The sequence below is a fragment of the Anser cygnoides genome, chromosome 3 (assembly GCF_040182565.1).
Source record: "Anser cygnoides isolate HZ-2024a breed goose chromosome 3, Taihu_goose_T2T_genome, whole genome shotgun sequence".
Taxonomy (NCBI): Eukaryota; Metazoa; Chordata; class Aves; order Anseriformes; family Anatidae; genus Anser; species Anser cygnoides.
This window is the reverse complement of record NC_089875.1, coordinates 57024615-57036429: the sequence shown is the minus strand read 5'-3', so window position 1 is coordinate 57036429 and position 11815 is coordinate 57024615. Positions and strand designations below refer to the sequence as shown.

Below are 11815 nucleotides of genomic sequence, written 5' to 3'. Positions count from 1 at the left end.
AACTTGCTCTCACAAAGAAAATAACTGATTTTATTTGTTTTACTACAGATGTTCTAGTTCAAAATCCCAGGTGCACTCAGGTATGAGGAAAACTGAAGTAGTAGTCCTTTTTCCTCCTCCAAATCTCGTTGTATTTGTAAGCTACATCTCTCTTCAAGTCACAGCACTAACACTGTTGAGATAACCTGGTGGAGCAGAGCAATGAAGCTAAGCTTCTTGCCTGGCTCTGTGTCTAATACAGCTCTTCTTCCAGTTAAGGATCTATTACAAATGGTTGTTACAAATGTGTATGAATTCTCTGCAGCTTATTTTTTTCCTGCATACTGAGACACAGGAAGCAGACGTGCTGCTATTTCCACATACAACATGGGCACCAAACAAGGATCTATACAGATTTAACTATTCACTGTCACATTGGAATTATCGCATTAGAAACACTTTTCTCAAGTTTCATTTAATAAAATACAAGTAACAGTCATAAGAACAATGTTAAATGAGAACTAAGGTTGTAGGTTTAGTGCTCAGAGTTGACGTACTTAGTAAGTCACTAAGCCACTCTGATCCCTCACCCCACACATCTATACGTCAGGCTTTAAATCTCAGAAGTTTCCCTTTGTCCTTCCAAGCCATTCAAATGCTTTATTGCTGTATTCATTGCTGCAGGTCTTATTTACAGCAAATTATCCAAACTCAGTTTTGAAAAATCTGTGTGCACAAAACTAAAACAAAATTCTTTGTAACTTTAGTACTGGCATTGAAAAAAAGAAAACAACAAAAAAAACCCACACCCAGAAACACTAAGCTAATATCTAATATCATATAGCCATGCACATAGGAATAGCATCTACAAGAAAATATTTTTTCAATTCATTCTTCTTTCATGTGGGCTTTTTTTTCCCTCCCCCTTTTATAATTCTTTTTCAAATATCTGCTCTCTGGGAGAGGTTCATACAAAAAGATGATTAAGTACAGTGAGTATTTCTCATAAAAGTAGCAGCACAGTATGTGCCAGGAAAATGGCACTGAAATACTACATCTTACCGTTTCATAAAACTGTGCCTGCTGCTCCAGATAAAGACGAATGACACTGTTGTAGTCATAAATCCGGTTACTGTGGAAGTGATTCATCTCAGCTGCAATTGGACCCAGAAAGCAAATTATTTAAGAGAAGTGCTCATAATTAGGAACAGTTTCACTCAGCTCAGATTGGTTAGCGTGCAACAAGCTCAGTGTCCAGCCCTGGCAGTATATTTACTGTTCTCATGCTTCCAAACTGTTTTGCCTACAACATTTGCCTACAACACTCAAGTTTTGATGGAACTGTTCATAAAATTGGTAGGGTGTCAATTACTCATGCTAAAATTCAGGCACTTCCTGGATAAAGCCAGGTTCTTGTTATAATACTTTGGTATACAAAGATTTGATAAAGAAAACAAGCACAGTTTTGTCCTGTTGGAGTTAACTGTTCTGAAGTGTTTCAACCAGCATTTGGTGGCTACAGCCCTCAGATTTTCCAAGGCTGTAGATTTTGTAAGGCAGAGTTATAAATGTTCATAAAAAAAAAAAAAGGCACGGCCAGTAGTGTTTGACCAATTCTTGAGTGCAGCTGTTTCAGTATGAAACTGAGAAACTGCATTACTGGATCTGTAACACTTTTCACTACTTTCTGCATCTCTTGTCAGATCACAGTTTATGGCTGAAATAAAAAGTTAAATATATTCTGAGATACCAATAGAGGGGGAAAAAATATTTGAGATTGCAACAATCCTGGAGGTCTTTTCTCATGATTACCGCTTAAATGAAGTCCTTTTGCATCGCTGTGACCAGGAAGAAAAGGAGGGGAAGGAAAAGTGGAATATTTTTGTTATTTTTTCTTAAATTGGCTTTGTGTTCTGCTCTGACTCTATCCCATAAAATACTAAATACTCTCAGCTTTAAGTCAGCTAAAGAAGACAGAACTCTCTCAGCAATGAGTAATCCCACTGAAGACTCAGGACGCACTTACGGGCCTGGTATCCTGCAGGACTGAACCCTGACTCCTCATTTCCCGTTTTTCAGTTGCAGACTCTTACATCTCACTTACAACATCTCTAACCTAAAGAGGAGAAGTTCAAAGAACATCCAGGAAATGAAATCTTATCCACAAGAATATTAATCTCAACTGGATCACGTCTGATTAAACCATGAGTCAGAAAAACACTTACGCATGTGCTGAAGTGCTTCCTGCATCAGGGCCTGTGCTTTTTCTTTGAGACTCACTGACATTTCAAAATGAAAAAACTAGTAGCCCAGGGCGTTTTTGTTCCAAATATCATTTTACTATTGCAGAAGATACATGTTTTGGAATTGCAACTTTTTTTTTTTTTTTAAAGGAGGGGGAACAGGACAGTAAAATAACTGCAATTCTAGGAAAACAAAGGTAATAAATAAGAGCTAGGTATTATTATCATTCCTGGTAGAACGAAGATTCTCTGTCAAAGTTTGTTACTTAAGAGATGCCCTTCAGGTCTACAACATTGCCATTTACCCCAAAATTTGTTTTACCTTGTAGTGCATAGGCCATGGTGCTCACACGTTTCACCATATTCTGTTTGTCTTGTGGTGTTATTTTACTGGTTGCAACTAATTTGTCACTTTCCTTCACTCTTTCTATTGCTCCCTGTAGAAACCAAATGCAGGAAGATTAAAAGAGAAGTCAACTGAAAGGTCTCTATAGTCATCGAAAATGTCACTGGCCAACATTTTGAGGTTGCCCGCTATATGCATGCAATGACTGATTCAGCCTTCCCATATGTACACCCAAGGTTTGTTATTTCGCTGTATTGCTTTCAAGAGTCTTAACAGCATCCAAGAAGTGACTTAAAACACAGGCATTAACACAGTCACCAAGAAATAAAGATCGATAAAGGCGGTAATACACAAGGATACATACACAGAAAAAAGAACCACGTTGCAAAATCCAGCTGACTGACAGAGCATATGCCAAAAGCTTCAAACTACCAACCACCTCTAAAACCTTATCTGCATGTTACACAACATTCAGAAAACACATACTGCTTTCCAAGAAACTACAATTCATTGCAATATGTAATGTGATTCAGGAAAATCCTTATGTCACAAGCAAGAAGGGTAAAAAGAAATGCCTTCCCCTTCACAATATATTTATATTGCGCTTTCCTCTTCATGCCAAACAATATTCAAAAATATCTATTTACATATCTCTTAGCAAAAGGTTTCAGATTCAAGTTTTAAACACTTTTTTTCTGCATTTTATTTATACTACTTTCCTCAAAGGTTTTCAGTGGCGTTGGGGACCATTAGAGTCCTGAAGAAAGACTGCACATAAATGTGACATGCTTTTATGTTTTTGGTCTTGCAAAAATATGTTCTTGTTTTATACATCTAATATTTCCAGTGGTAGAAAAAACATTTGTGTATGTGTTTAATACTTCAAATATTTGTAGTTTCCTGAAACATGATACAGCAAGCACATGAATGTGAGGACATCTCTAGGATAAAAATAGGAAACGAGAATATTCAAAACTAGACACAATAGCCAATTTTACTGTTTTACTATTTGATGACTTTCATAGTACAGGGAACAAATTATCATTTTTTTATTTTTAATATTAAGACACTTCTAAGCAGTCCATGATTATCATATATCAATATGCAAACCATGCAAGTATACACACTTTTCCTACAATACCACTGTGCTTTAGTATCAATCACCACATAAGATTCCTAAACACTAGAGATTTTTACTACTGCCATTCACCATATAGGCATGCGAAGCTATCCTGGAGAAAACCCTGAAGCTTCTAGTGCTCTACCATAGCAGACAGTAGAGGTATTTTCAAATCTTGAGACAAGTTCTAGCTTCCCCTCCTCCTCACTCCCCAAATATTTTTTATTTTAAAAACGAACATGCCAGCTTCACAGAAACTTTCACAGTGTGACTGGAATCAGGGGCCAGGCTGTTGCACACATGCAGTGATCGATACCACCACTTTTGCTGCTCCCTATGCAGGTCTTCCCACTGCCCAACCCTTACCAGGAAAGACACCCTCACATACCTTATGAGCTCCTATGATGTCAGGGAAGCAACCAAGAAATCCCTTATATTCATGATTTGTTTCCATCAGAAAGTGCAGGTCTTTCTTCGGCTAATATACAAAGTACGCATGTTAGTAAAAATATCCGTGACAGTAATAACACAGACACAGAAAAGAAATGATGATGCCAAAAAAAGGAATTAAAGAATAGAGGAAAGAAAAATCTCTATTGCTTATGGCAGATTTTTCCATAGGTAAACAGGCCTTTTGGAGTAAGGCACTGAGCACCAGAGAGCAGATGCCTCTGTTCTTTGTTTTACTTAACACTGGCTTATGAAGTGAGGTGTTTTACCTCAATGTTTCTTTGGAGTTACCAGTTCTAGCAATGGCAATTTCAAGCAATAACGTCCTTGCACATACAGATGTGTACATGCATGGGTACATCTTCTTAGTTGCTGACTTGGAAAGCTGTTTAAGAACAACTTACTCAACATCAAAATTAAAAGGCTCTACATTTTGGAGACTGTGGTGGTTTTACCGTGCTAGGCAGCTTAACTCCATCACAACTGCTCTCACTCCTCCTCCTTAGAAGAGGAGTTAACATCCCAGCCAGACCCAGTACAGAGACTAAGCTTAACACACTGTAAACACTCATGTATAACTTGAATACTGACATTAAGACAGATTGTTACTGAAGCAGGCAATTACAAGTCAAGACAATGAGAAGTTGCAAGATCTGGATCCTGTAGATATTTGGGGAATGCAGAGAGACATGGAAACCCTATCCTTGATTAAATCTCACTCTGTTGTATCAATAATGAAGACAGTTCACTGACATCAGAAAACAATTAAAGAGAAAGCAAACATTTTAGTGTTTTAGAAACCAGAATGTGAGTTTTCTGATCCAAGAAAAATACCCTCCCATTACTTCTCCCCAGAGCAGACATACTAGAGAAGACGAGGGTGCATTTAAATGTATTAACAATAATTTCACTAAGTGGTATGCAGCATTAACCTTTATTATGTCTTAATAGGAAAGAAAAACAGAAAAACAAGTCAGAAGTTATCCACACAGGACACATGTTTGTACACACTATTTCAGTGTATTCATAATGCTTATACCTGATCTGCTACAAGACTGGCAATTTCTTCATAGGTTTTTCCTGCTTCTGTTATTGCTTCATTGAGATCAGATTCCCCTGGAAGTAAACATCAGTTTTCAAATTACAGCAGGTCACATCTTGATTCGAGGCAAGTTTCTAAAATAGCTTATCTTATAATAATAAAATCCATTCACCATTTTATAACTGGGAATAATAAAGAGGTTGGAAAAATACTGGTTTTATACCATTAAAGAAGAAAAACCCTAAAGATCTTGTACAACGAATGCTGAAGGGACTATTTATACCCTGTTCTGCCATCGTAGCACTATTCAGCTCCACATTTCATAACTATATGTAGTTTAAATACACAGGTATTCCCCCACAGGGGACAACAGAAAGCCTACCAGAATTGGAACAAGCGGAATACAAGGAGAGTGACACCAGAAGGTAGACCAAAGCTCCAAAGAGATCTACTGTTCTGGTTTTTAACAAATGATTTTCATACCTGATAAGCAGTAAATTCTCCACAATGCCCTACGGAGAAACGATAATAACCTTAAGCTCTTCAGCAGTCCTGGATCACAATTATTAAAAGGCCAGAGAGGGAAAAGGAGGTTCAAATAACATTTTTTTTTCATTGCCAACAAGATTTTTCAGCCTTTAGAGAACTATTGGATAACATTCTCAAACTCTGTAAGAATCTTTTTGAAAACGGGCTTCTAACTTTTGTTGTCACATGAAATAAATCTAAGGCCCCACAATCTAAAAATACAAACATCACCACAAATCCTAAGCTAGACAACACCACAAGTGCTCATAACACTGTATTACTAGCAGGACACGGCTATGGGGGACAAAGATGGAAACAAGCCTTACATTCTTGTTTTTTCACGTCACTTCACCTTCCCAAAACACCAGTTTTTTCCATCCTTGTTAGCTTGTCCAAAGCTTGCGGTCAACAGTACGGAAAGCAAATTGAGGTAGAGAAGAGGGAAGGTATAATTTGTAGATACCAACTATTAGCTCAAGAAAAGGTTATTCTTTCAGACATGTCCTGGTATTTGGCACAGTTAATAGTCTTAAGAACATTTTGTTTTTATTCTATAGACATTAATCAGTGACCTAACTGAAAATTACCAAACATTGATTTCTTTAATGATTGATTTGAACATTAAAATAGTTTATTTTACTATGACAAAGAAAATAATCTATTAGAGATCTATTATATAGGATTCTTTCATTTTAGCGCGTCCTAAAGGAAACAGGGTAATGACTAAATATTGCTTCAGGTCTATTAATCGATTCTTACTTTCCATTAGACTGTTTTTATGAAGCCAAAAGCTTTGACAGAAAGCTACTGATCCTCAGCACTAGTAAGTCCAGCAATACAAACATCACTATAAAACGGCTTTCTACTATTTAAGCCTGTCTGGATAAGAAAAAAACAACATGAATCTCATGGTGAGACCTAAAAACTACATAATTTGGAAATTATCTTCTCATTGTTAAACTATAAAAAATTCAGATCAATGTCATTCAGGTAGAGAAATGATTTCATTATTTTGGAATTACACAGAAGTAACTGTGAAACCTTGAGTTTAGCTTAAATGCTGCTTAGGCAACTGCTAGATTTTGGGGACAAAAAGATGGTATGGCTTTAGCTTGATTCAGAAACCAGACTCGTCTAGATATTGCTATTCATGTTGTAATGCTGTAAAAATAAAATATCTTCTCCCACCTGAATACAAAGAAGGAAGAAGAGTGTTTGTATTTGAGTAGAAAAAGTAACTCGCCACTTGTGTGCAGAATTCACCCAAGGGACTGGAGTGTCCAGAAAATCTAGTTAAACCCTCCAAATATCTCTCATGTGGGGGCAGTGAGGCACAGAGTCAGCTTGTAGAAGGAACAGAATTTATTAAGAGTTTCTACTACTAGCAGAGGCATTCACTCTCCTACAGAAGTGTACCCTTGATGGTACGTGTCAAAGTTGTTCCAGACAATGGATCCCAACAGCAGACAGGCACACAAATGATAGAAGAGTATCTACAGCTCCTCACACTGCATCCTGGTCTTCTACAGTCTACTTCTCAGGTGATAGCAGGGCAACCTTAAAGAGTCAGATTTTACCTGTCACTTGCTGCATCCTTCAAGTTCTAATACGTATCTGCAGAGTCATGCCATGCTCAGTCAATCACTCCTTAATACCCCACCGCCTTTTTGAAGTTATTGCATACAATCCACACACTCACCCATCAAAGCAACTTGAATTCCACCAGCAGATTGCTCCCATTAAGTGTTGTCAGCATGGGTTTTGCTAAGAGTCTTATTACTTGGATAAGGTCATGTTTCTAACATTCTCACCTTCTAGAGAGCTGGGCAAGATGCGAAGCTGCAAATGGGCTGCTTAACTTGAACCATGAAGACTGAGCTGGGTCCCAGTGCAAGGCTATACCAGGATGTCAGGGGCTCTTTCATCAACAGAAAAGCAGAAAGCCCTAACCAACACGCTACTGACATTTACAGCAAAACTAGAGCAGTGTGCATTACTTGTATCCCCAAGAGAAACACAGAGGGCTTCAAAGCATCGGTAAAAGACACTTGTAAAAAGACCAGTTAAAATGGCTGATAATATTCTACAGATATTTTAGCTCAGCCATGAGGAGAAACTGTTATTTTCATTGCTTCACAAGCCGACATGCTGTCACAAGGGAGATGAAGGAAGATGTAGAAGTATGAGGAGTCATAGGGAGATATTTTTGAGGAGCATCTCTTATCAGCTTAACTGGTTGGTAAATGGCAGTGGTAATCACCTTTTTAGGAATACACCAGGCATACTGAGGGAACTAATAATCTGTAAGACTTGATTAGGATAGCAGATTTTTTTCACAAGAGGTTTTTGTGCCATTCTCTCTCCACCAAAGTATGTTTTAAGAGAAACCAGGAGTAGAAAAAAGATTAAGATTGATGTACTGTGGAACAACACACAGCAAGATTTTTTTCTGAAAAGTACACATGAGATTGACATCATTCAGCACAGAAGCAGCAGCATGGAAGGCAAGATGTGCTTGTTGCTAACTGGTATGATTGTGAAACTTACATGCAACTGCCTAAGAAAATGCTTGAGGGATGATATAGGATTAGATCTCACTTTGGTTGAGTGGCCTTCCATAGCCATTCATGTTTTCTTAATATAGAAGACTTGCCTAGATTTGACACCACAGAAGAGAAGCGATGCTATTTAACCTCAGAGCATCACATGATGCAATAAAATAGGCAATGTAGTGCTAGGCTGCGAGACACTTTCAGTCATGTTCTGGAACTATCCAATATGCTTTTGGGGCCAGGATCACACGTACAAAGCACTTGTTCCTAAAACAGACTGAACAGTGCATAGGCCCATGGTCAAATTAAAGGAGACACTTTCAATGTGTCATTAATAGTTTTAAAGGTACCCTTACCTCTGCAAATACTGGGGCTGAATTCCTTATATGCACTGTGGGTGGGAACGAATTGATAAGACTCATTCTGCAGCATAAGAAAAATTGCTTAATTGTATCAGTTTAACAAGCACTTCTTGACTACTGCTATCTTAAACATTTTAGGCTGAAGTTATGAGAGAAGGCAGTAGACATTCACCATGCCAGGCTTTGCAGAGCAAGCAGGCAGCACTGATGAAAGAGGTAAGGACAACAGATGTGTCCGTCCCATACAAACTGTTCAAATGAACCAACCGATATACCAGATACACTGTTAGAAGTCAGCTACCGGTAGCTGAAATTGTTCACGTAACCAAATCAATCATAGCCATCTTCAATGAGCTACATGCTTAAACTTTGAGAACTTAATCTTCAAAGGTAAATATGCACAGGGGAGATGGGTATCTGAGTCAGTATTACAAAGAAGAGGATGAAGAGATTCAGCTACCAATGGAAATGGAACTCGGTGCCTTTAAGTATGGCTGAAAGAAACAATCCTCTTCAACAACAGTCCAGAGAAACCGCACCCCATATTCAGCCTAAATAGTACTTTGTTTGAAGCAATAGGTCCAGTGCCACGTTTGTATAGTGAGATCAGGAAAAGTTGCATTCCATCAGTTTAAATCCAGGAGCTTATCTCTCTTGCACAGTCTGTTCAACGCACAGATCTCTCTCTGAAGTAGCCATCAAATGAAATTGTACACAGACAGCAGGCAGGACAGAGTGAGGGCAGCAGTGATGAAGACACTGAAAGGCAACATGTGCACTGCACTTGTTCTCTCTTCCTGGAAACTGAACTTAAAAAGCAAAGTCCCACATATTCTTAGTTGTCAAAAAAATATAGTGGTATACCAGTTATTAAAAAAGAGTAACACATACAGAATTGGAACAGAGGCTGTAAGTGGGAAGAGCATTTTTCTCAGCAAGATACCAGTGTACAACCAGGTACAGCTGGGCAAACAGCAAAGAGCAATATCCTTGCTTTGCTCCCAAGCAGCATGTTTTTTTATTTTTTTTTTTTCATGCTGTTCAAATTGAAACTTTCCCTTTGTAAGGTTGATCTGCAAATTTGCGTCCTAGGTTTAAATCGTGTTTTCCCTTTAACCTGGTAAAAGAACATGCATTATAGTTCAAGAAATTTTCAGTCCTTTCTCAAGAATTGTTGCTTCAGAATTTATCTGGATAGGATTTACAGTTTTCTAACCTACACTGAGTATACATAAGCATGCAAATCCACTACTTGATTCTTACATGCAAAAGTAACATTTTCAGCAAGTACAGGACAAAGATGAGAACAAACTACAAGGAGTACAACATCTATTTCCAGCATTTCCAGCAGCAGAGCTCCTGAGTTTCAAAACTAGTTGCATTTTAATACATAGATCACTGGGCAAAAAGTTTTATGAGTACAGACCAAGGGACAGACAGGTAGTCAAAATAGGTACTGTTTAAAAGTCCTAAGATATGAAGATTAGAGTAAGCCTCTATGCTATGCTTTAGAGCAGATTAATTTTGCTATTAAATATAGGAAAAAAAATGTATTTGACCTAAGAATCCCAGAGAAAACAGACCCAATTAGCTCCCTTTAGGATATGAAGAATGTTTTCCAGATAACTAGAAAACATCAGCCGAATTTAGGATACCAGAGCAGGATTTTAAGTTTGTCTTAAAGACTAAATTTTAGAAGAACTTTGATTAGTTTGCAAAAAGAAACTGCAACTGATTCCCTCCATTTCTCTCCCACAGCTTTCATACCTAATGTGACAAGCTCTGTTTCAGGGCTCTCAAAGAAAAAGAAAGAAGGGTGAAAGACAAGAAAAGGCTACAGTAGCCAACCCTCCACCCCAGATAATGGCATACAAAAGTTTTCCATCCTTGTGTGAAGTTGCTGTTTCATAAAGTAGTTCTGTGGCATCTATTTTCAAGGCTGCATTTTGTCCTCTTTTGATATGACAGAAATATAGGTCACAAAAATGCTACAGCATGTTTTGTCAGTCGGGTCAGCAAACAGATTACATGTTAGTAAGATCTAACTAAACTCCACCACTAATAACCCACCACATGATTACAGAACGAGAGAAAACAAAACAAGACCACAGACTAGAATATAAGAAACCCTGTAATACACATGGTTTTAGTATTTTTCCAGAAACATGACTGACATCTACATTCAAAGAGGAAAGCATTAAGACCTTTGCCAAAAAATGCAGCATGACATAATTTAAATATATTTTGCTAAGTGAAGTACAAATGAAGCTATAAGAATTACCTTGGTATCCGCTAGTGCTGAAGACCACTGCCAGGCTCTGCAGTGCTTTTCCAATCTTCTGGTATTCCTTGGGTAGCGCTGAAAGGGATAAAGGGATGGGACAAGAGGGAAACTGAAGCAAAACCGACAAGTTTAAGTCTGTAGCATTTCCAAAACTTGATAGAAGCTGATGTCAAAAACAATTAGTACATTTGTGCTAGTGAAGTGTTTACAGTTGCATTCTCACCCCCCTTCCCTGCTACACGAGTTCAAAAACTGGATAAAGCTATTGGAATCCAGATTCTCGAAAGCCACAAATAATTGAAGAACAGTGTGTGAATGCTATAAAAATCTCACTGCACTCCTAGCTCAGCCTTCCAGCTTAGGCAGTGAGAATTTCTTCTCCCCCCGCCCCCTATAAAAAAAAGGGCAACAGTGACATGAAGCAGAAATCTAACTATTTTAAAGAAGGGATTATCTTACAGACCTATAATACCTAAACTCTCCTCAAATTATGGATTTGATAGAAACCAAAGTTATCATGGAATAAAAGTTGATGCAAGTATCTGAATGATAAAATTGATTTATAAAGTGAATTTTAAAAACGCATGCATAAATCGCTTCCTCACAATGAAGTCAATAAACTGATTTATGAGCACATGTTCATTATTAACATTTTGACTACCACCACCCAAGAGGCCTAAACAGCAATCTGAAGAGTTAAAGCAGCTTGTTTGTCGTTTTTTTTTTTTTTTTTTTTTTTATAAACTACCTATGTCAGTAGGAAAAAAAAAAGTAGATTTGCTTTTTATTGTCAGACATCTGTGTTCACAGGATATGCTGTCTGGCTAAATAGCGCTGTTCAGTTGCTCCAGCATCTCACACAATCAGATTTTCAGGGGGACCCTAATGTAGTCCAAAAAGTGTAATTTT

The 11815-nt window shown here is 37.8% G+C and overlaps 1 protein-coding gene across 2 annotated transcripts in view; it reads right to left on the bottom strand.

Moving 5' to 3' along the window:
• SNX9 (sorting nexin 9) overlaps positions 1 to 11815 on the bottom strand; it is a 62119-nt gene that overhangs the window by 2445 nt on the left and 47859 nt on the right. For both annotated transcript variants that reach the window (XM_066993157.1, XM_066993156.1), the window contains exons 13-17: positions 10904 to 10981; positions 5178 to 5254; positions 4077 to 4166; positions 2545 to 2659; positions 1042 to 1133 (exon numbers count right to left, since the gene is read on the bottom strand). In XM_066993157.1, the coding sequence (XP_066849258.1) occupies positions 1042 to 1133; positions 2545 to 2659; positions 4077 to 4166; positions 5178 to 5254; positions 10904 to 10981 (452 nt within the window). The remainder of the gene's footprint in view (positions 1 to 1041; positions 1134 to 2544; positions 2660 to 4076; positions 4167 to 5177; positions 5255 to 10903; positions 10982 to 11815) is intronic.